This window comes from Dermacentor silvarum, chromosome 1, assembly GCF_013339745.2.
Source record: "Dermacentor silvarum isolate Dsil-2018 chromosome 1, BIME_Dsil_1.4, whole genome shotgun sequence".
NCBI classification, from domain to species: domain Eukaryota; kingdom Metazoa; phylum Arthropoda; class Arachnida; order Ixodida; family Ixodidae; genus Dermacentor; species Dermacentor silvarum.
In genome coordinates, this window is record NC_051154.1 from 352341285 (window position 1) to 352367167 (window position 25883).

Sequence of the window (25883 nt, forward strand, 5' to 3'; positions counted from 1 at the left end):
TTAACATTTAGTAACTGTAGGGAGTGGACTTTCAATTTATGCTGTCATTTCTTTCAGAAAAATTATTCAGTGTTTAACTCAAGTGCCATATGTTTACAACTCTCAGTAAAAAGCCAGCAGTGAAAAATGATTACACACTCGTGTAAACAGAACCGAAGAAGGACAGAATTTGTGTATTACATGCCACTCTGAAATATACTGGTAATTTTTAAGTAGGACTTTTGCGAAACCCTTGTAAACATTGTAACAATTTCACATAAGCTGTAAATTCATATATCACATTTGTTCACTTGAGATTCTCTAAATGATGCAGTTTATAGAACTGCAATATATCTTTTTGGTGCAGATATAAGGATTTGTAAACATTGTACTTCAGTTGCTCATACTCACCGATTTCCATCGATTCTTGCAAAACAATTTGAAATACTAAATCAGACTTCTGCTTCCCACAGTTCCTACAATTTAGCTTTCTCCCTCCAGTGCTAAAAGTTCACCGACGATCAGCGACAAATCTTTATACAGTTGTTTTCTGGACACTGTGTAGAGATACTCAGCAGAAAACCGAACCAAGAGGAACTTCACAGCGAAATACACTTCATACATAAAACCCCACAAACAAGGTTGTTCAGAATATTGGGATGAAACTACCAGATCGGTTAATGCATCGACTAAGTTAACTTGTATGACTGATCGTAGTATTGGGTGTGAAGTATCTCGAAAAAAGAAGAAATGCCAAACAATCTGTCGCACAAATAGATGCACTAGGCCGAGTCCGCCAGCACATACGGGTCTAAAGATATTATCTCGTCTCATAGGCTCAATGGTCGAGGACCACACAAAAGTAGCGAATATTCTATGAAATCGTTGAATATAAGTACGGGCACAATGAAGTAATCTGCAATACATGAAATATTTTTGTAGCAAGGACACAAGTTACAAGCCGCCACCCTACCAAATATAGAAAGGCGGTGTGGCGTAAAGGTATATAGCGCATTTTACCGGCATTTCAATGCGCTAATATGTACATCCACGCTTGAAGAACGTGCATTTATGGGACCCATATGGTTGCATTGTACCAACAATTGTAACACAACTTGCTATGGGCGAGTGAAAGAGAAAATGACAGCGAGAGAGAGAGAGACAGAGAGAAAGAGACAGAGAGAGAGAGAAAGAAGGAGACAGAGACAGAAAGAGAGAGAGGGAGAGAAAAAGCAATATAGACTTTCTTGGCGAGGCGGGATTTGAACCCGGGTACTCATGATCCGAAGGCGAGCGTCATAACCACTACGCTTCTTGGCGAGGCTGGATTTGAACCCGGGTACTCATGGTCCGAAGGCGAATGTTATATCACTACGCTATACACCCACGCTTGCAGAGCTCCGCTGTTTCATCAGATTTCACAAGCGTGGAACTGGCTTAATTTTTTTCTGTCGTGCAAATAATAAACAAACTTGGTGAGGAATTTCTTTATATGTTTAAGAATCCAAAACAAACAAAATTAGAAAACGTGTCTTTCGAAAATCGCCCCACTCCGGTGATTTTTCGAGGTCAGCGGATCTGAATGAAATTCTTCTGCAAGCTTCCGTCGTTTCTTGAAAACATTAGGCTTGAGAGTTGCGCAGATTGTTTGCAAATGAATTTCGTTCATTCCCTCGAAACACCTGCCTTGCCTGCTCCTCAGCTACTGGCCACATTGCGTTATGACTGTACTTGCGTTGTGCCACATCCGAACTCTTGTTGATCAGCTGATACTAGGGGGAAGGCTGCATAGACCATCATCATCATCAAGAGGTGTACACAGAGTACGCTGGGAATGAATGACAGACGACAGGGTCGAGGAGTGAGCTAGTCTTTGGCGTGAGAAGTGGCTGTCCCGAAAAGTTACATTCTACGTGGACGGTGTTATGTTCGGCGACCAGCGGGGGCAGCGATCTTGGAAGTATCTCCTGATTGCCTGCGACGAATTGCTTCGGGAGGCGGAAGAACTGTCCCGCCGGGAAATACAGTATAGACTGCTTATAACGTAACGGCTTATAGTGCAGGACCGGATATAGTGTGGTCTTTTCAGACTCCAGTTAGTTTTCCCATAGCACTCCATGTATACACATATCGCTTATAGTGCAGTTGCGGGAAACGAAATACCGGTTACAGTGCGGCTGCCTGGGAGTACGGAAGTCAGCGGGGATGGCGGACGCTCCCCTCAAATGGGCGCCCCAAGGAGTGCTCGAGGAAGAAAGAAAGACGAAGTGGAGGAGATGGGCACGTGGTGCGAATGAACAGCCAGTGAGGCTGAAACCAGAATTTGGACTGTGACTCGTGAAATATCACGGCGCGCATAGCGAGCGAGGGCCACGAAACTGCCAACGCTGGCCAACGCTCGCTTCACGATAACGGCAGTAAATGAAACTTCAGGGAGCGGGCAGCGCCGGAACGCACGAAGGGCGCACGCGGAGACCGTGGAATGTGAGGGAGGAGGGCGGCACGGAAGCGGATTTCGCCTCGGCAACTTCGCCGCTTTGGTGGCTTCCCTCGCCCTCCCTCACTTTCGACTGTCACCGTGCGCGCCCGCCGCCGTGCAGGTGCCGCCGCCCTTACCGGCCCGGCGCCAGCTCCACGAAGTTTCGTTTACTGGCGTTATTGGGAAGCGGGCGTTTGCCGGCGTGGGCAGTTTCGTTGGCCGGCCTGGGACAGCGCGCTGCTTCCCTCTGTGCCGTAGCCGCAGCGTGCAAGGTAAACACGTGACTAGAAAGTAGAGGAAGCATAAAGGAGAAGGGTTCACTGGCATTTTCTACGTGTGGCTACGGTAGCGTGGCTGAGACGTCGGCACGTACACGCATCTTCCGGCGCAACGCAGAATCGGCGACCTTGCCATTTGAGAGAGGGTGAAATTTCCGCCGCATTTCTTTTGTCTTTCTTTTTGCTTTGTTCGCTCGCGACATTGAGGGGTCTCTCCTAAGCTTTTACTCTATGGCGGTGCCGGAGCAATGCCGGTCGGAGGCGCCGCAGGCGTGAATAATTTCGAATTAACGAGATTCGACTGTAAATTGAATGCAAATGTTCTAGCCACATTCCTCGACTGTCGCGTACGCGTGGCGGTTCGGTGCATATGTTTTGCATATGTGCGGGCCTTGAAAATTCTTGCTTTGGTTATAGTGCTGGTACCGCTTATAGTGCGGATATTCGCGACTCCGGCGACTTACGTTATAAGCGGTCTACACTGTATCAGCAGTGACACCATGCCTCTGCACCTTTCAAAGAGTAGGTGTCATGATGCTAGGAGGAGGAGACTCTTGGAAAAGGGCCTCTACTACGACGCTTGCTCACGGCTGCTCGACAGACCAGCTGGCCGCCAAGGCCGTTTTCCAAACAGACCCGTCGATGGCTGGCCATTCCAGGAACAACAGACACGTCAGTTAAAGTCGTGCGCGAAGCCTGTCTACGAGTGTCCCACCTTTCTGTGGGGGAGTGAGCATTGTGTGCCCGAGGGCACTTCTCCGAATGTGTTCGGGAAACGAAGGCGCCGGGGGATTATGCACACCCTCGCTTTCAAGGCGGACCCTTCGGTGACTCGACGCTCCGATTGGAGGATGGTGGGACCACAGCTTGGCCAGAGGGGTTTTAAGCGGACTTTTGCGGGTCATCGGGAGTGCTCTCCCATCTGCCCTGAGATGGTAGCCTGTGCTTCGATCCAGTCAGGTTAGACTGATGAAACGTCTCGTTCTCCAACTTCTCCTGTAAATAATGTAAATAAACCCAGTACTCTTCGTTCTCGATGAGAACCTGTTCCTCCCTTCAACAATGTCTTCAGCGTGGATGATGCGGACGACGGCATGGGCCAGCTACCACTTTGGATGGGCCCGACTCCAACTCTTACAACTGGTGGCGAGACTGCACCGGTGGCGTAGGCTAGAGAGCAACCCGCAGTTTGACGTTGGACTCCGAGGCCACGACTCCCAACTCCTACAACTGGTGGGCAGCGGTGAGATTGACTTCACGGATCTTGGGATGGACGTGGTGACCGACTGGTATCCTGATCAAGTTTGGAGGCAACCTGGGAATGACCACCTCTTGCAACTGACTATATACGGCGGAGAACGACTGGTGATATGGTGCTGCTTCTGTGGGTAAGCGTTTGGGTTTGGCTGTAAGATTTACCAGGCTTTAATTTCTCTGTGTTTGTAGAATTGAATTGCTGGGAATCTTTTGTATTCTGATTCTGAATTCTGATTTGCGTGTGTATCGCAGCTAGTATTGTGTGACAGCAGAGCCAAAGCTTAAAAGTAGTGACCATGGTCCTGTTGAGTTTGACGAGAGCTGGCCTGTTGTGGTTGTGTGAAGAGCTCGAGGTAGACGTAGAGGAGGACTTAGCGAAAGCAGAGATTCGTAAAACCATTCTTCTAAGTGACAGTGATTTGTACATCATCGAACATCTCGGTAACAAAATTCTAAGCAAAATACAGAAGCAGGAAGCAATTAGGCAGGAACAGGAAAAATTAGACAGGAACAGGAAGAATATAGGCAAAAGTTGAAAAGAATTTTGCAGGAGAAATGTAGTTCGGAAGAAAGGGAAGTAAGCCGGAAGTGTGTAGCATCGTTGGAGAGGTACATTGGATGTTTGGAGCAGTCAATCGAAGACAGACAATGGATGCTTGAGAAATCTGTAGGTTGGAGGCAGCGAAAGTGGGAGGAAGTCGCTAGCAGGGTTTTGTCGAGAGCCGAAGAGAAAAATACCTGTGAGCTTAGCAGCACGTTCAAAGGTGAACTCAAAGTGTTAGCTGCTAATGATGCCTTTGTGGCAACAGAGGCCGTTGAAGGCCGTAGCGAGAGCGACGAGGTGCTGTGCCAACAGAACACTGTAGAGACAGCTAGGCCAGCTGTGAATGAATTGGCGCAGTCACCGTGTGTGGGCATTGCAGGAATTGTTAGCGAGGTTGTTAACGAGGAACAGGACACTGCTGACCCGACAGACACGAGCACCCAGGTCGAGTCAGGGCTGCGTGCCGATGCGCAGTGTGAGCTGGACGATGCAGTTGTGGGCAGTTTGCAGGATTGCGAGTTGCGTAGCTCAAAGGAAAACAGCTGCATGGTTCAGGGATCGGTAAAGCTGTCCGCCAGTCTAGGTTGCCAAAAGAGGGATGATTTAGGTACAAATCTTTCAGACTGTGTGGTTGAGACAGCGATTGAGACCGACGAGCTGTGTGCTGATGCACAGCGTGAGCTGGACAATGCAGTAGTGGGCAGTCCGCAGGATTGCGAGGTGCGTAGCTCGAGTACAGACTGCTGCATTGTTCCAGAGTCGGTCAAGCTGTCTGCCAGTCGGGGCAAAGAGGGAGAGGATTTAATGGTAAATAACTCGGACTGTGCAAGTAAAACAGCGATCCGGACCGACAAGATATGTGACGGTCGGCACGAGGCGCGAGAAGATCGCTCATTAGTGAGTTCGAAGAAAAAGCACCGTAGAAGGAAGCGTCGTAAGGATCGGAATGCGGTAGAGTGTCTGACGCAGCCTACCAAAGTGAAAGGCGTCAATATGCAGGAGCGGGGCGCAAAGAAAAGAAAGGTCCGATCTGCGTTTTTGATTAAAGCGTGTCCGCGCCACCGGCTAAAAAGCGTCAAAGGAGCATGCTCTGCACGAACGCGGAAAAAGGGCATGGGGCAATAATGTTCCCCGTCATTCCGTCGTTTTTTTTTCGGGGTGCAGCATGCAGTGCGAAGGGGCGCAAGGTGGCAGGACGAGGTGAGGTGATAGGGAGACTCGACAAGGTCAACCGAGGTCGTTTTGAAAGCGTGTCGCCAGGGCACAAATTGGCAGGGGTCTGTGACGTCTCTAAAGAGCTGACGGACTGTCAGGTCTTTTGTTGTTCCTCGATGGCCAGAATAGCTTTCAGGGCGCGACCACCTCGAGTACGGCTCAAAAGTACGAGTCCGTCGTACACAAGCGGAACGACAAGAAAAAGGCAAGGTTGCGCAGAAACAAACACTTTGTTTAGTTTGTTTATTAAGGCAAGGTTGCGCAGAAACAAACGCTTTGTTTAGTTTGTTTATTTTTGAGCATTTAAAGGTTTCTCGATTTGAGATTAGAATTTCTTTCAATAAGTAATTTTTGAGCTTTGTTTATTTTTTTGTTTTAGTAGCTCCGAGGTTTGAAAGATATGTTTTTAGTAAATCTTTAGTTTCGTGAAGTTTTTAGTAATGAGCAGTTAGGCTTTTTATTTTTTTGTGAGTGACCTGAAGCGTCAAGGTCATTTGGTGAAAGTCTATAATAATGCGCGTTTGTATCAATTAGTTAACCTTTGTTAAAAGTGTGAGTTTTCTTTTAAGGATAAGCGTGTTGTGTTTTCAGTGAGTGTATAATTTGCACTGAGAAGGTTCGTTCCATTAGCACGTGTCCTGTGTGGACGGAAGGAAACAATGTTTGGGACTGGGTCGCTCGTATGTGTTGAGGGCGGCAGTGTTCAAAGTTTTCCAGTAAGCATGCGTGGAAGTAGGTATTAGCAGACGCGTTTTCCTTTTTGAAGTTTTTGTGAGTGCGTAAGTTACGCAAGTTTTGTTTTTGTTATTTTAAGACGTGTCCTGCAAAGACAAAAGGGAAAGAAAACGTCTGCGTGAGACACAAGAATGCGTTGTCAGAGAGTCAGAGTCAGAAGTGGTTTTATTTGGGCATTGAATGAATTACAAAATATGTGTATACAGAAGTTCTGATTAGGGAGCGCAAATTTGGCGAGATTTTGATTATGTATCCTGAGAGTTCATGAGGCTGTGCAGTGGCGCCAGTAGGTGCAATAAGTAGTCCACTGTGATAAGGGTATGAACAGGCTGCTCGTGAAGTTAGGCTGCTGAAGTTATGCTGAAGCATTGGTTATTTAGAGCCTTTGGTTTAGCTCTACGTGTACCTTTGCTCTCGTGCAGCGCGACAGTCGGGTTTCGTTGAACTCAAAGGAACATGAGCGCTCGCTTTGGCGGCACAAAATTTTGGGGTCGAAATTTGCAGTCCCCAGTTGAGTGGCTTATATTGAAATTTTGGTATGAGGCCTGGTGAATTAAACAGCTGATTCCGGGTGTTTGCACGCTGAGTGGTACTGTGTTGCCGGGATCGAATCTTCCGTGCCGGTTGTTGTGAGATGGTTGGAGGCATTCCGAGTTAGCAGTTGTTGCAGAATGCCAAGCCATCTTCTTGGTCACCAGCCATTCTCTTCCTGACCAGCGGTTGTCAGCGCTGGCTGGTCGAGATTTTCCGGGCTGTGGAGGAGCTGTTACGTTCGGCGACCAGCGGGGACAGCTACCGTATTTACACGATTGTAAGTCGACTCGAATGTAGGTCGACCCCCCCAAAATTGCATGTCTCAAAAAAAAAAAAAAAAAATTGGGGGGGGGGGGGAGAAAAACCACGCGAGTGCATTTCACACAAGGGAGATTTATTGATGGGGTTGCCAAGACTACTCATCGTCACTAGAGTTGATCTCACTGGTACTGCTGCCGTCATAGCTGCTGCGGTCCCACAGCACGTCGTCATCAAGTGTGAGTCCACACTTCGCGAACGACCGCACCACGACATCGCGCGGTACAGCCCCCCACGCAGAGAGGACCCACCCGCACACAGTGGCCAGAGAGGCCAAATTTTCTCGGGCTGAAGCCGCCACTGCCGCACCACACGTTCACTGACTCCAGACTTGCGTCCCGCTGCGCAGTTGTTAGTTTCCTCAACATGGAGGATAGCAGCCCGTTTGAACGCTGCTGAGAACGAGCGCCGAAAGTTCTTGGCACTCATGACAGGCGTGACGATTCAGCACAGCAGCAGAAATGACAGATGCGCACGGCCATCGAAAACAATCGTATCTCAAAGAAAAGCTCTTCCGCCAACTACCAATACCCCCTAACGGCGGCTCTTTTGCCAGCTACCAATGCCCCCCAAACGGCGGCTCTTCCGCCATCCACCAATACCCCCTAAACGGCGGCTCTTCCATGATCGATGCTCCCACAAGAGCCGTGCGCTCGTGGTGCGCGCAATCAAAATGTATGCAATATAGTAAATTATTGCGCTATGCTTCTACCGTAACCATAAAAACGTAGGTACAAAGTTGTAACCACGCCGTAGCGCCCCTGATTTCCCATTTCTCTTGCCGTTACTAGCGGTACACGGTTCGGTTTCGATTCTAAATCGACCCCCCAACATTGGATTGCCAAATTTGAAAAACTGGGTCGACCTACAATCGTGTAAATACGGTATCTTGGAAGTATCTCCTGATTGCCTGCGACGAATCGCTTTGGGAGGCTGAAAAACGTCCCGCCCGGAAATATCAGCGGTGACACCATGCCTCTACACCTTTCAAAGAGTACGTGTCACGACGCTAGGAGGAGGAGACTCTTGGAAAAGGGCCTCTACTACGACGCTTTCTCACGGCCGCACGACAGACCAGCTGGCTGCCAAGGCCGTTCCAGGAACAACAGATGCGTCAGTTCAAGTCAGGCGCGAAGCCTGTCTACGAGTGTCCCCACCTTTCTGTGGGGGAATGAGCAGTGTGTGCCCGTGGGCACTTCTCTGAATGTGTTCGGGAAACGAAGGTGCCGGGGGATTACGCGCACCCTCGCCTTCAAGGCGGACCCTTCGGTGACTCGACGCTCCAATTGGAGGATGGTGGGACCGCAGCTTGGCCAGAAGGGTTTTAAGCGGACTTTTGCGGGCCATCGGGAGTGCTCTCCCATCTGCCCTGAGATGTAGCCTGTGCTTCGATCCAGTCATGTTTGACTGATGAAACGTCTCGTTCTCCAACTTCTCATGTAAATAATGTAAATAAACCCAGTACTCTTCGTTCTCGGTGAGAACCTGTTCCTCCCTTCAACGTCTTCAGCATGGATGATGCGGACGACGGCATGGGCCAGCTACCCCTTTGGATATGCACCACTCCAACACTTACAACTGGTGGCGAGACGCACCGGTGGTGTAGGCTGGAGAGCAACCCGCAGTTTGACGTCAGACTCTACAACGGGCAAAAGATGGGAGGAAAGTGGTGTTGCGTTGTTGACTGCACGCACCTCAGCCCTCGCCATCTGCACACGTAGTTTGAGCTGATGTTGATCGCGTTAAGCCGAGTTTAAGCATATCACAGTCGCTACGAGTTCATGCATCTACTGCTGGCGGACCTGAGCGATTGACCTAAAGCTAATTAAGCCATTATAATGCAGAAAACTGCTTCTGTAGTTCAGTTTTGTCTGTACGGATTTGAAATAAACCACTCCTCATTTCGTACAATGCACACACAAAAAGCTAGATGCGATGACACGGCGTGCTATCAACATCAGTACGTTGCTGTTCTCGATGGCAGCCAATCGCACTCGCTGGCACTTCCCTAAATTAAATGTGACTGCGTAAATAGGTGTCTGTTTTATGTATTGTTATGCTGACCCATTATTTAGCTTTTGACATGCACTGTTTGCCTCGTATCCCAAATGGGCAACAAGCGGAGGCCCCCTTCGATACAGCAGTGTAAACAACAGCCTCGTTCAGCTGCCAATGGTGTCAATACTGGCATCGGCATTGCCGCGAGAAAACTGCACGTTCTCTAAATGTTCGCTGAATATGAAGAATGATAAGTAGGCAGGGTAACAACGCTCCCGTACTACGGTCTCCCGCTCGCTGTTTTCGAATGTGTGTTGACTCATATCAGCGTGACTCGGAGTGGTGCATAGGTGCTTACATGCACAAAATCTGCGTGTTTCGCTGTGTTCTGACATTAATTAATGTCACGAGCAGCTAGCTTTATATCTCAAGCGAACGACGAGCGGTCGCTGTACCTGCTGATGTAAAAATGCACTGGTCGGTGCTTTGGACTGTCAGTGGCGTTCTTACGGGATACCAATACTGAAAGTTGTGCTCCACATCTTATAGTGAGTGTGTGAAGCACTACCGCAAGGAGGAGTAAAACACCTAAAATAGCAAGCAGCATGTTTTGCACCCTCTTTTTCTCGGTCCCGCCCCCCCCCCCCCCCCCCCCCCCCCCGTCCACCCACGCATGCTTCTTGGGCAAGAGATATACGCAGGCGGAGAGGCAGTACTATATATAAACATCAGTTTTATTTGTTTCTAACGTCGAGCGAACATGCTACAAAGAATGACCGCATGGTTCTTAAGATACTAAGTGAAGAAATTAAAAAGAAACTGAAAAAGACGTCAACTCTTGGTAGACATTCATAACGCCTTTAGTCAAAGTGAGAGAAAACACTGGACGACACGAACATTGTCTTAACAAGCTAACAATTCAGATATTAAAAACTCATTGCAAACCCTTTGTTTTGGAGAACCACTGGATAATACAAACATTTCCACAATAACCTAACAATTCAAAAATTTAAAAAGTCAAAGGCCTGCGCGGCACACGCTGCACAGTCACAGCGTAAGCTGGAGCTTCATAGGAGCTCCATTTCCGGCACCACACACTTCAGGGTGTTCGTGGCGAAGTCTCTACGCGTCGTTTTCACGTGAACAATCTGAACTGAAGTGGTTCGTACCTTGCGAGGAGGCCCCATAACGCGTACCGAAGAGTAAACACAGGTATCGATATGCGGCGCACATGTCACATCCCATGATCTATGGTACGATACAATACTGGTGTTGATGATGATGATGCTTTATTGACATTCCCTTTGAAATGAGGGGGGGGGTGACAAACAGTCACCTAGCCTGCTTGATATAATCAGGTAACATGTTTTTCAAAAGAATTCGAGCATTTTTGTATACATCTCCTTAATATTCTTTTTCTGCCTATATACATTCCTATATACTTCTGTATGTACATTGTACCGCTACCCATGCAGCTGCTGCATGCAACTGCGGCATGCAACTGCGGCATGTCGGGACAGTTAGTGGAATGCAACACAACTGCAATGCAAAATTTGCAGTATTGACACTACGTGGTGCGCATGTCAAGTTGTGACAAGTGGCACAATATGATGCTAATGATGATTATGATTTATTGGCATCTCCTTTGAATCGGGGTGGTGACAAACAGCCACCTAGTCTGCTTTATTTATTCATGTATGTTTTAACAGTGGAGCTGTTTAAGCCAGGTGTAATGTGTCAACTGCGAACAGAAAATGTGGGCCGATCCTGGCGGTAGTCCAGAAATTCTGAAAGGGTCCAAGTGCAATGGCGCATACCCCTGTGAACTAGCGAAGCTGAGCCTGGCAGAGTCTAGCTAAGCATGGTTGGGACTACTTAAGCTTAGTCAGTCATCGACAGCCAATCAATAGGGAATCGATAATCAATAATCTATAAATTCCGGAAAATGCTGGGGATGACTTGGTAGTGCGTAGCCTAGCCCAAAAGCCAGGACTAGCTAGGTCCCCATCAGCTCCTCTGTCTCTTTAACATTGCGCTTCCAGTGCAAGCTGCGCTAATTTTTTAATTGCAGCACTTTTGTATACTTCTCCTTAAACTTATTTTTCTTGCTCAAACCTTCTCTAACTACCTCATAACTACCTGTGCATCTGCTATATGGCGTTCTACCTGGTGTAATAATATGCAACTGAAATGTAAAGTTTGCACGTGTCGACACTACGCGGCGCGCATCTCGCATTGCAAGACAAGTGGCGTGATACGATGCTAATGATGGTGATGATTTATTGGCATCCTTTTTGAAACGCGGTGGTGACATAGTCACCTAGCCAGCTTGATTTAATCAGGTTCACAATATATATATATATATATATATATATATATATATATATATATATATATATATATATATATATATATATATTTAACACGCTAGCGTTAAGGGCCCCGTGTCGCAGAAAATCCGGCGCCAGTGTCGGCGCCGGCGTCCGCGGCTGAGAAAATAATCCCGAGCTACCCGGACCACGCAGGCCCTCCGCGTGCGCAGAGTTAGTGAACTAATCGAATTTCCCTATGTAAAATCCGTAGAAAAATCGTGAAGTACGACTTAACCACAACCTACAGACATGATAGTGTCGGATTGTAATTTGAATGTACAACTCAAACACAAACACCTTTTCCAGCATTTCTACCATACAACAGCGGCGCGCCCGGGTAGATTACTTGCAAAAACACCATCCAGATGGCGCTCGCCTGCTCGGCAGGTCAAACTGGGACTTAGCCTGCCTAATGCGTTTTGGACACGCGTGCGCCTCGGGGCAACAGCAAACAGTTAATAAAATAATAAAAAAAAGGTCCTAGAGCCTTCACATTTTGATATAAGACGGCTTATATTGCCCCTGTAAAACTGTCTTCCCAGCAATTCATTTGTGCTTAAAGTGAAGCCGACTTTAAGGGGATCGGTGTAAGCTTGGAGTTTGTAAGCTGGCTTTCCCACGTTGTGTGTTGCAGTGAAGCCTACTCATAAAGGAAAATGCGATGCGAACGGGGCCCGATAACGCTATCGCGTTCCACTCTTAAAGGCGAAGCTTAAGTGTCCTCCAATTTTTTTCTAGCATTCTTGTATGGATTTCCTTAAACTTCTTTTTCTTCCACAAACCTTCTTTAACTACCTTATAATGATACCTTTGCTACTGCTACATGGCGTTCTACCTGGTGTAGTATTATGCAATTGCAATGTAAAGTGGGCACGTATCAACGCTTCGCTGCGCGCATGTCACATCGCGTGTCGCGTTTATAGGGCATTTTCCCGCTACAAGCTAGCAAGCGCTTTTCCATGGAATACCTCTGCTTTGTAGTTGACACAATGTTGCCAATACCACTGTACAGGTAGGTACACTGGGGAGGTAAAGGAGATGATGTATTGAAACGGGTTAAAAATTCGTTAGATCTGCTCTAGAAACGTTTTTCTTTAAGCTACACACAAACACGCTATCCGTAAAAACAGGGTTAGATGAAAAAGGAATTCATGTGACATGGACAGTAAACTGCTTACTTTGCAAAAAAAAAAAAAAAAAAAAAACGGAGATCATCGAGCATGTTTTCATCGATTGCTGGGATCCAATATTTCATTGAGATGTCTTACAACGTACACTGAAAAAAAAAAAGAACTGCCTATTACACCTCTAGGTATTCGGTTCTTGCCAACAGATAACGAAGGGGGAGTTCTGTACGATATGTTTATGCTCCTTGGTCTCCACAGTCTGGAAACGCGAATGGCAGTGCGACATGCGGATGTCGATACCCGTCCGCCGAGAATCGACTTCATTGAGTGTGTCGCGTATATTCGGGAAATATACCGTGCGCAGAGTGAGCTTCCTGAGTGGGTGGCTATTCTCGATAATTTGATTAAGCTGAAGCGATTTTAATATTACAATGTTAGCCAAAGTGTGGTTGACATGTTTTAGCGTTTAAATGTCTATTGGTTTGTACTGCAAGCAGGCAATAAAAAAAAAAAAAAAGAAAAAAGAAAAGCTGGTGTGGCTCAATGGTAGAGTAGCTGACTCCTGCGCAGCGGGCCCTGGTTTGACTCCGGTAGGAATGGGGTATTCTTTTTTTTTTTTTTTTGTATTCGCGCCGATAGCTGCTACGGACACCGGCGGCGGCAATGGACACCATCGCCAACAGAAACGGCGATTGTAATGACCCCATAACAGCTTGCGCTGTAAAAGATATTTTAAACTCTTCGTCTCTAAGAAACACTGGGCAGCACAAACATTTCCACGGTAAGATTACAATATAAAATATAAAGACAGTTCATAAACTCTTCGCCTTTCAAAACTGTAAACAAACTCCCAAACTCGATACAAAAACAAAAAGACAGACCCCTCTAGCTCCCCCGTAGTCGGCGCCTATGCCTCATGCCGTCGTAATCACGCTGTCGTTATGCTATCCTCATCTTTTCAGAATCATTATCACCATACCGCCTTCGGCTGCTCCAGTGTATGCTTAGAGAGCCGGTGAGTGCTCGAGCATCGGAGAGGAGCGCAGCAGTTTAAATGAGAATGTTTTAAAACATCCTTTACGCTGAAATGTCATGGAAGACGCGGGACCTTCAGACCATCCAGCGATTCGTCCAGCTCGAGATCGGGAACGAAAACGCCTAGCCCGCGCCGCAGCTAACGCTTAAACATTCGCGCTGCTTACTCGATCGTAACCGTGCTGCGAGTTTCTTTTTTTCTTCGGTAACCACTACACCGAATCTCATTAGGTTTGTTGCATTTAAAAGACAAAGTTAAAATCTAATGACTGTAGGAAGCAGATTCTTCCATTTGTCCGTCGATTTTTGAATTGGCCCTGAACCACGCAAAAAGTACTTCAGTGCGTTCAGCAGAAGCTGAGTTATTGGCAATCAAACACGGCCTCCGTTGTGCTCCCGTTCCTTCTTCAATGCCTTGCACTGCGAAGGCTACGGCGAAGTGGGCCGTGGCCACAACGCTCCGCCTTCAACATGCCACAGAGGCGTGCAGTTCAGATTTCATTTCGGATGTTAACGTAGACGCCACGACTTCCTATTTTGGTGCCTACGACGCGCTAAACGTAAGCCAGACGCGGTTGTGCTCAGCGAGCCGCAGGGCGCTTAGCCAGTGGATCTCGTGGCGGCACCCCGCGGCGGCCGCGGTGTAGCCGACCGCAGCGACCAATAGCAGCCGCGTATGGGAATCCCCTTCATTATTGCGATAGCAATTATATGGACACTCAAAGAGGATTTCTGCCGTCGCCGTGAGGTTCCGTATCACATCAACGGCGATGAAATCGTCGCCGCGCGCCGGACGCTGTATGTGCGAGTGAAAGGGAGCGAGGGAGGTGCGCTTTCACGGGGAGCGAACGCACGGCGGAGAACAAACGCGCGTTCTGCGCCGTGCTCCCTGAAGGGCTGCAGAATTAAGCGTCTTTTCTCTTTTACAGTCGCCATATAAAGGCCGTATAGGGACGGGAGGGGAGGCGACGTTTAGCTGCGGCACCAAATGCGTATTTATATAAAAACGTTGCGAGGCGAGAAGGTGGTAAAGACTTCCGACGCTTCTCGACGAGTTTCCCGTTCTGATCTCGTCGAAAACATCCGAGCCGCCCCCAGAGGCCCTGGCAACAGTCACCAACGCCGCGCGCGTTCGGTGCGAACGCGAGCAAAACGGCGACGGCGTCGACAACAGTTCTGCGCGTTGCTGGTGCTGCTGCATGTCTAAGTTTATACAGCTGATAAAACTACCATCCTTACTCTGTATTGCTCTCTACTAAGTTGCTATCGCAATTGATGCTTCGCCTTTCGGGTGAAACTGCGACATTTTACGAAATAAAGCGTCCAGAAGAGAGTGAGCAGTAGGCTTCTGTTTGAAAAGAGAACATTTGAAAGAAAGGTGACTTCGCGCTCCGCTTGCGAGCTCCACGCACCGCTTACGACAGCAAAACTTGCCTGAGGTGTTCACCGCAACGTGTGCTACCCGCGAACTATGTTATTTCACCAAGCCTGAGGGGTGGGTGGTTCAGGGCCCCCTTTAATAAATACTGTCTAAAATTGCAAGTTTTCAAGAAACAACTATCATATTTTTAACTCTAACTCGGCAATGAAAAACGATATCGCAATTATGTATCTTGCACCTACTAATATATCTAAACTGGACAAAATTGATGTGTTATGCACTGGGCCGGTATTTTGTAGCGATGCGTTATGCTTTATTCTATACTAGTCTTATCATCCACCGCTGACAGCCGGCTGATCCCGCTGATAAATTGAACGGACCGTCGCTCTGACCACTGACCATGCGCGAAATGGCATTAGCATAGGAAAGGCATCGCTACAAAATATCGGCCCTGTTCTGTAATATACAGTGGAATCTCGATGATACGAATCTCACGGGGTCACGAAAAATATTCGTATCAGTCGAAATTCGTATCAACAAAACACAAATAAAGCTATCTAAATTAAAGAGTCAGAGGTGAACTCACTTAGGCACACGCACGTAAAAAGCATTTACAGTATAGAACACTTACAGCGTAACCGTTCATAGTGCAGAACTGGCTATAACGCGGCCTTTTCCGACTCCCGTTTGCCCTCCCATAGAACTCCATGTATACGCATACCGCTTACAGTGCAGCCGCGTGAGACAAAATACCGGTTATAATGCGGCTTCCGCGGGACAATCTCGCCGACAAGGGCGGTAGCGAGCACGCTTCTCCACAATGTGTGCCCGCCGATGGAAGAGGAGATCAACGAGGGCGATGCGGAGGAGGAGCATGAGACGTGGAGCATAAGTCCAAGGGCGATAAATCGTCGCCGCGCCCCGTATGTGCGAGTGAAAGCGCGCGCCTTCGCGGAGAGCGAACGCGACTTCCGTCGCGCGAAAGGCCGTAAAGGTATGGGAGGTATGGGAGGGAGGGGGCGGGCGACAGTGTGCTGCGGCACCAAATGCGTATCTTGCAACCGGGCGCAAGGGCAACTGGCGACGCAATCTCCCACGCGAAAGGGGCAAAGCGGGAAGGCAGCGCGGGAGGGAGGGAGTGGGGCGGCTTCTACTCTGCCGACAAATGCGTTCTTGTACTTTGTGTCTGTGCCGGCTGTCGGTGTTGTCGTGTGCACCGTATGTTGAAAGCGATCTCCACATGGCTCTAACCTTTGTATGCGCTGTGCTTACGCCGCTGAGTTTCCGTTGAAGCGATAGACCGCACGAACCTCCGCTTGCTGCGGCGGCCGCGCTTCCCCACGCAGCACAAAAGGAACAAAAGCTCCACCGCTTCAAACTTCGCGGCCTCGGCGCTGTCCGGCGCCGCGTCCGTGCCTCCGCACCAAAAGAGAAAGGGAGAAAGCGCGTGCCTGCTCGCTGTTCACTTTCACGGATCAGTCCGACGCGGGTCGAAAATCGATCCGTAACAACCGTTCTGTAGCACGTTGCAAAGTAATGGGGCTTGGCCGGGACCACAGAAAAATTCGTATAATCCGGAAATTCGTATTAGTTGTGATCGTATTGAGATTCCACTACCACTAGATTTTGAATAATACTTTTGCGAAACCCCGTAAACATTGTAACAATTTCACGTAAGCTGTAAATTAATATACCAACTTTGTCCGCTTAGTTGATCAATAGATGCAGTTTACAATACTGCGATATCGCTTCTGGGTCCAGAGTTACGGATTTGTAAACTTCATGCTTGTATTTTTTTTTCACGTACGGATTTTCGTGAACTTTCGTAAAAAATTCTAGGCCCTAAATAAAAATTTTGCTCAATGTACTGTCGCTAAAGTTGAGCTTTTTCTCTGAAATGCAACAAATTTAATTCAAATCGGCCCAGCGGCCGTCTCATAAAAAAAAAAAAGCTTTTCGGGGTTTTACATCATTTTGAAAAGGCGGCATCGGAGTTGGCTTCCAGCCCAGGCTTCCCTCCTAAGCGGGGAGCGAAGCGAGATAAAAACCGTTTGCTTGCGTCACGAGAAGAGCAGACGGCGCGATTGTGTAAGTATTCGGAGTGTGAGATGAAATAAAAAATACCTTATTATGTGTACCGAAAGATGGAAGCACTGTAGACCAAGATAACTTTTGAGGCTCCCCAGGAGCTGGCAGCACTTGCCTAACATCGCATGCGGCTTCAGTAGCGTTAAGTGCAGCATGGAATTTCAAATGCACCGTCAACGCCGTATGGGCACGCGTGTTAGCGACGTTTTAGGACGGATCGATTTACAGCGCGTACGCCAGCGACCTTCGGAGGATTAAGGATAGGATAAACGCTGGAATGCAGAGCGGGGTTTGTTTGACGACGTATTTTGTTTGTGTTGTCTTGCTTGGTTGTCTGCAGCTCAATGACCGTCCGATCCTGCTGGTCAAGTCAGACGATCCGGAGGGAATTGACAGCAGCAACTCAATGGCCGAGCCGGAGCAGAGTCTCAACGTGCAGAACGGAGTGGTGGGCGATGACGTCTGCAACAACAGTCAAGACCCGCCCTGTCACAATAATGGCACATGCAAGGACATCTGGAATGCCTACGAGTGAGTTTAATGTACCTACATTAGTTACAGTGTACTAGAGTACTATTCTAGTACACTGTACCTACCTTTGTTGCCTTTCTCTCTCTACTTTGTTGGAGGGGCACGGAAGTGAATTTCAAATTTAGATACATGTAACCGCGCGTTTAGTTCTGCACCATTCTGCCATATATTGTTGAGCTAGAACGCCAGATCAGAGGGGACAACTTGCGACTCTCAATCGTGAAGTGGCGCATGACCCTCACGTGATTGGTTCACACCGTCTCGTACTTCTCTCGGCTGCATTCGACGGGCAGTGGTCATACGTTTCATCGCATCATTTTAGAGGATGTATTCCTAGTTTCGGAATTCGAATATTCGAATCCAACAATAGCGGGCTGAGTAATTTGACTGAAGTTTTGAATGCCTTGTATTCTAATCATGGGATAATTCGAACCGTCTAACTCGCCAGCTTTGAGGTCCACACGCCAGCGCGGTGTTCACGTGAGTAAATATCACTGATGTAGTTTCTGCGCGTATACTAGAGGATAAATCGTGCTGCATGTGGGGCGGCCGGAATTCTGATTATATGCGTTAAGAGTGTCTTAGCCGTACGTCAATAAACCGATAAGTAAATAAATTACTGCAATCCCGTCGTGTCCTTATCCACCTTCGTGAGAGCGGACATATATGCGGGTGCTCGTGGAACGAGAGAAGATGAAATCATAATGCGCCCCACGGTGAGCCAGAGCCACGTAGTAACTACGCGCTGTCAACGAGGATGCAAAACCGTGCAGTGACCGTGCGATGATTGTTACCGCGTAACAGAATATATACCGTTGTCGTGAATCGGGGCTCATCGCGGTCGCCGCGAGTTTATCACTTGCGCCGCAGGTGAAAGATACGGTCGCCCGTCGCAACCGTTTACATCGCGCAGATAGCCCGTCTACGACACTCGTGTAGACGGCGACGCGGGCGTCGAGGTATGCGGGGCGTACGAACCGCACGCCTCTTTGAGTGTTTGCGGAGGTAGTTGGCCACGAGGTCGCGCGAAAACGTCACCGATGTGCGCGAATCGCTCGCGATGTATGCCACACGTTTTATCACGACGTCGTCAGCTCACGACCGAGGTCGTGTCGGCCGCGTGGGTCGATGAAAGACGCGTATTGCACTGCACTCTGTTATCGATGCCCATAACTACATGGTTATTGGCATTAAAGCTTGCTCATTCATATCTCTCGAGATTGAAGAAAAAAAAAATGTGCGTTAGTTGGATGATTTAATGAATGAAGAAAACAGTTAAGAAGTGAATTTTTTACTGACTCTGTATACTTTTCGAAGAAATTCGTTGCCTTCTTTTGTGTTTTGCACGGAGCCATCAGGAGATTCGTTTTCGTTAACACGTTGTAATGATGGGCGCTTGCCACCTGTCGCGATAAGTCGCACGAGGTTGCTCCGAAGCTGCCTTCGCAAAACGTTTCTCTTCGTTAATCCGAATAAGCGTTCTTTTCACAACGGAGCACTTATCGGTTCCGATTATTTGATTAGTAAGCTGGCTGCCAGGTTCATTCGTGCATGTAAACAATTTTGACGCTTGTGACCGGATCGAAGTTCAAACGTCTTTCATCAAATAACGTCATTGCCTGACGTGGGAGCACATGGCCTGCCCGCTTCAGGTCGTACGTGTACCCGTTTCTAACCCGTTCGCCCCGTCATGGGAAATGGTGTGGTACGCTTTATCTCACCTCGGCAGCAAAGTTTGGGCGTTATCTCGGCGATCTTCTTGAGATTTCTTCTCGATAAGACGTGTGCACTAGTTGGCTGCAAAAATAGAGACTGGCATATTAAGGAATGAAATGAATACATGTGACCAAGTTCACGGACCGTTGCTACATGCGGACAGCCTCTGTTGCCGGCCCTTCTCAATGTACGAGTTTCCTCGTGGATAAAAAAAAAAAATATCACTTTTCACAAAAATTCATGTCCGCGTTGTATAGCTAACCGCCAAAGACTTAAACCCCGGAACGTGGGCAAGAGTGAGTACCGCTCGTTAAACAATGACAAAGGGAGTAGCGCCGCTTCCTGGCAAAGCAAGTTTCACGCACGTTATCTGCACACATCTACCCCAACTCCACGCAAACTTACGCACTCTCTATCGCCAATGTATTAAGAATATGTGAATGGGCGCACACTTGAATCAATGGGTAACAGCGACCACACCGACAGCACACGAATGGTCGAAGCTAAATATTTCGTGACGGTCCACACGAGTAAGCGAGTTACTAGCGATAATACATCTTTGCTATACAAGCTACTACAAAGTACAGAACAGCTACGTTCCAAGCCTTGTGAGCAGCAAGAACAAATATGTTGCAACTGCGCACACCCGCGAGCGATTAGGCAGAAAATAATCAGATAGTGACCGCACTGACTAACTTACTGAGTCAGAAGCGTGACAAGCCGCTGCTTCAAAGTATTTGCCAAATAAAGAACGAAAACCAAAACACACTGATCCTGATTCAATTCCTAAGCGGAAAGCTTGGAATACATTTTAACAGCGAAACTGTTTAAAGGGACACTAAAGGCAAATAAAACGGCAAGCTGAAGTGATAGAGTAATGCTCTAGAACATCCAAGGCGTCAATATCATCGCAAACAGAGCTTTAGTAAGCGAGAAATTGAAGTAAATGCACGACACGATAAGAGACTCTCCAGGGACATTCAGGTACTTACCCGATGACGAAGACACTCCTCAAAACAAAAAAAAAAAAAAAAAAAAAAGAAAAGTCACTAGTACTTAACCAATCGAATTAAAAAGATCATTTCGTTAAATTTTAAGACGAAAGAAAATGCTACTTGTCTGCTTCTATTAGATTCTTAGCAAAAATAACTTTTTGGCGTTACCCTTGATATAGACATGGGTGGTGTGAAGGTTTCGTTTTCGCTCGACTCTGCGCCGCGCGCTTTCGAGTTTCAGTAGTTCCGTTATCGCGTAGTGCTGTGCTGGTGCTACTGGCTCGCTAAACTCGTACGTGAAATTGCAAGCAGCAAACATGGCACGTCCATGTGATGTAGCGGGATGCCCGAACGGTCCGCGCGACGGCACGTCCAGACGGTGACCGGCTTCGTCGCCCGACGTCGCATTGCTGCAGTCCTCGCGGCTTTCGCGCTCGGAAGAGCCGGTGTCGAGGCCGCCGTCATAGTACGCAACGATGCCGGCAGCGCGAGCCCTCAGCAGCATGTGACGCTCATTGGAGCTTAAATAACTGAAATCGAGCCCAGCATCGCGAGCCACTGTGTCGTCAACAAGGTCCATTGCGACGATCATCATGTTTACAATTCGGCGCACGCTTTTTATTCCACTTTCGCACTGCCGTCGGCTCTGTCTTGGCTGTTTCTGGCCGCTCGTCTGCGTTTTCCGCAAGAAAGCCGTCGCGCTCTCTGTGGGCGGCGTTTTACTGACCAGTGGCACAACGTCACAATGAGACCATGACGTCACCACTCCTCGCTCGGGAGGGCGGGCGAGGAGTGGCGCTAGAGGTACGCGGACGGTTCAGACGCAGTTCTCTTACAAAATCTTTTCTTGGCACGAAACAACCGTTTCGAGGTTTCTGTGATCGTATTTTAACATTACACGTTGACTTAATATTTGCCTTTAGTGTCCCCTTAAGCGTGCCGTAATTTGTGGTTCGTATCAAGAAACAAAAGGAATAAACCTTCTTGCCGAGGCGGCAGGGTGTCTACCAACCGGGAAAACCGGGAAAACAGGGAATTCTCAGGGATTTTGAATATTCTGGAAAAACTCAGGGAAAACTCAGGGAATTTGTGCCTCTATCAGGGAAAATTACTCTAGGGATGGGCGAATATAGGGTATTGTCGAGTATTTCCTTGAATAATTCTATGTTCGTTATTCGCTTCGATTCGAATTCATGGATTCAATATTTTTGAATTATTCAGCGGTCCCGAATAGGCAGCCAAAAGCCACGGACGGTCGGTGCAAATCTCGGAGGCTTTGCTTCACGTCATGGCTACCATACATCAACCATAAATCTCGAAGGCTATATGTTTTTGCATTAAAGAGCCTGAAATGTGCGACGCAGAAGAGCAGAAACGGCGCTAGCGCACAACCGAAACGAAGCGGCGGAGTCCGCATGGCCATAGTCAGCAGCGGAAATCGTGCGTGAATGACAGCAACGACGCAACGCTTCGTGCCTATTTGTGCCTTTATTGCGTTTACCGCCGCGCATAACAACGCGTTGGCCGCGGGATTTCATTGTCGCCACCCATCATCGCGTCGATAGCTGCCGCGGTTTCTTTCGCAGCGGTTTCGTTTAGTTTCGTTTTGACGCAATGCGCACGTCGGCCGCGTGCCTAAAGAGCTGCCTAGTGGCCAGTGGCGCAACGACGGGGGGGGGGGGGGGGATTCGGGGGTTGCAACCCCCCCCCCCCCCTGAGGCCGACTTAACCCCCCCTTTTGTTTAACCCCTTTTCTTTCCTTACGCATTTGAGTGCTGCAACTAAGATGTAAGACGCGCAATCGTCTGCACACTCGCAAAAAGCGCATTTTTTTGACAATTAATTTCCCGTGAAGAAATCGAAATTAGTGCTGTTTAGATGGTATTGACAAGCTGTCAACCCTCTGGCAGAGATGCTGGGTGCGCTACTGCTAGTGGCCATCCATGATCCCATAGACAGCGACCGCGATTTCGTCTGAAGTTGTTGCAGGGAACGGTAGTTTCGTTCTGACTCGGTGCGTGCGTCGGCCGGGTATGGTCACACTAGCGGCAAGTAGCCGCGCGTCAGCGCCTTGCCGCGAAGTCCACCGTGGCTATCGCGTCTCGCCGCGCGGCAGCGCGATATGATCTCGCGCGCTCTCGGAACGCGGAATCACCGTGAGCGAAAAGGGTGCGATCGGACAGCGTCCAGAAATCCCTCGATAGAACCGCGAGAGACGACAATCGTCGATTGATAACCCGGCGCGGAACGGCGGAGGTCCGGTTGCCATTGGCTCCGTGACGTCACCCTCGTCGCTCTCGGGACCCTCGGCAAGCCGTAAAACCCCCGATTCCTGCCGCTTTTGCCGCGCGCGTCATGATGCGTTGCCGCTCGCGGCATGACGCGGGCGTTTTTGCCGCTATCGTGGGCAAAGTCGCCGTTCATAATCGTGTCGATAGCGGCCGCGGTTGCGACAAGCAGTTGTTTCGGTTTGACTCGGGGCAAAGCTGTCGAGGATGAAGCGCACCGGCTACATCACGATGGACGTGCGATACGTTGGCTGTGAGCTTACTGGCGAAAGAATTATCGGGATGTGCGCGCGGTAGTGCAAAGCGTGTCGGAAATGATGGCGCGCGCCGCAGACGTGCTGCGAAGGAAATCGCGAGGCCTCAATCGCCGCTGCGAGAGCTAATCATTCACGAGATGACGAGAATTGCAGCTTCCGCACTGCTTTTGTGCTAAATAGCGAAAGGATTTGCTCATACATTATACTAATAAAATCGTGCTGACGTAGTAAGCATTTGCTTATTGTTTTCGGCATACCCTGATAATTCGGACATTTTTTTTTTCAATCCCGTGAAATTCGAATTAACTAGGTTTTACTGTAATATGTAATATATACTGTTCAAACTATTCGATTCGAAATTATTTGACCAAATCAATACTCGCTTCGAACCTCAAATCCACTAATCGCCCGTCCCTAAATTAGCTGTAATTTAATTGAAAGGGAACGAAAGCTGTGGTAATGGAGGGAGGGAGGGGAGGTGACGTTTAGCTGCGCCCCCAAATGCGTATTTATATAAAAATGTGGTGAGGCGAGAAGGTGGTAAAGACTTCAGACGCTGCTCGACAAGTGTCCCGTTCGGATCTCGTCGAAAACTTCGGAGCCGCCCCCAGAGGCACAGGCAACAGTCACCAGCGCCGTGCGTGTTCGGTGTGAACGCGGGCAAAACGCCGACGGCGTCGACAACAGTTCGGCGCATTGCTGGTGCTGCTGCATGTCTAAGTTTATACAGCTGATCGATAAAACTACTATCCTTACTCCGTAAAGCTCTCTACTAATTTGCTATCGCAATTGATGCTTCGCATTTTTTTAACATGCTTACTAAAGAGTGACAGCATCAGGCAACATGGTGTCAGCTCATCTTGATGTAAAAGAAAGTTCCGTTTCACTCAGGGAATTTAGCAAAATCACTCAGGGAATCTGAAAATGTCCACTTGGTAGACACCCTGGGCGGGATTCGAACCCGCGTACCCGCGGTCCCAAGGCGAGCGTCGTAACCGCTAGGCTATAGAGCCTTTTTTTTAGTCATTTACTTTATTCTCGAACGCAATCGTATGGTTCGCATAAATGCATGTTCTGCAAGCGTGGCTCTATAGCCTAGCGCTACTTGCTGTGTTGGAAAACCGCTAGGCTATAGAGCCACGCTTGCAGAACATGCATTTATGCGAATCTCATTGATGCCATCTTGGGTCACTGGGTATATGTGCCAGTAGGCGTGTGTCGCTTACCCGCCGCGGTGGCTCAGTCAGCTAAGGCGTTGCGCTGCTGAGCACGAGATCGCGGGATCGAAAAAACGCCCGTGTGCTTGCGTTGTAGTGCACGTTAAAGAACCCCAGGTGGCCAAAATTAATCCGGAGCCCTCCACTACGGCGTGCCTCATAATCAGAACAGGTTTTGGCACGTAAAACCCCAGAAAGAAGAAAGAACCATATGATTGCGCTCGAGCATCGTTGTCTTAATTCGTCCTCAGCTGGCGCGTTCACACGCGCTCGTGTCAATGCTCTGCGAGGTGAAGAAATGGTTTTGCGCGCTATGCTCGGGAGAGAGATAAAGAAAATGAGAGCGAGAGAGAGAGAGAGAGAGACGCATTCGCGGAGCGGGTCTGCTGGAACGCGTTGTCGGCATTGCAACGCGGTGGAACGCGGTGTCGGCATTGCAACACGGTGTCGGTGTTGCAAGCTGCGCTATGCAACGCGCAGTGACGGCCGTAAGTCCGAGACGCGCAAAAAGAAATTATCATCATCATAAATAATAAGATGAAAAGTTTGCGTTCACTTCCCGAAAATTCTGGGCTACGATCGCCCAGCTTCGCTGTTTCAAGCGTTGCGCGGCCGAGTGCAAGGTTAAGCGTTTTTGTTTTTAGCCTCGTTTTTTGAACAAGCACCATATACGCTGCTCGCGCCGTTTGGACAAAGCTTAATGAGCTCTGAAAGTGCTTTTACATGCCCTCTGAAGCTGTGGCCAAAGCTTTGTGTCGCCCACCCAGTCAGCGTCCGCGATATCTCCTGAAACAGAGGTTCCCTGAGCCGCACCGGGCGTCATGTACACACGCGAGCAAAAGTATGCGGACCAGGGGTTGCGCGATAAAGCCGATTTTTTTCTCTGCCTGTGAAAGTAACTTGATATTGAGGACTGCAGTCCAAACTTGGAATTGCGAACTTTTCAATGTAATCGTCAATTCCAGTTTATGCTTGTTGAAATTCATTTTTTAGCGACCCTGTGGTCCTTATACTTTTGCTCACGGGTGTACATCCATCAGACAGCTGAGGCAAGCAGTGTACGCGTCACCGCGTGATCAAACATGGCAGCGCCCACGGGAACGCCTCGAAAAGTGTCAATACTCATTTCATGCGTCAGGTACAATGCTGTGGAGGCTAGATATACTACTTGCAGAGGCTGTGTTCGCACTTAAAATAATTCGGTGTTTTTTTTTTTACGATTTTTGTGAAAATGTTTATTTATATAAGCGCAGTTCTGAATGGAAAATAGAATTTACCCTTAGAAACGAAGTTCGCACTGAAAATAATTCGGTGTTTTTTATTTTTTAACGATTTTTGTGAAAATGTTTTTTTATATAAGCGCAGTTCTGAATGGAAAATAGAATTTACCCTTAGAAACGAAGAAACCATGTACGCATACCGCTGCTAACACGATGTTTTAAAGGGCCCCTAAACCACCTCAGATATTTTTTGAACATTTCTAGTAAACACGCGCGTCGAGTTCAGAATGCCGTCACGATCAACGATGCCAAACGCTTC

At 48.3% G+C, this 25883-nt stretch overlaps 1 protein-coding gene across 2 annotated transcripts in view; it reads left to right on the plus strand.

The window, feature by feature from the left end:
- The window catches only part of LOC119437422 (protein crumbs), a 216164-nt gene that overhangs the window by 149961 nt on the left and 40320 nt on the right, over positions 1–25883 (plus strand). For both annotated transcript variants that reach the window (XM_049660519.1, XM_037704451.2), the window contains exon 19: positions 17681–17871. In XM_049660519.1, the coding sequence (XP_049516476.1) occupies positions 17681–17871 (191 nt within the window). The remainder of the gene's footprint in view (positions 1–17680; positions 17872–25883) is intronic.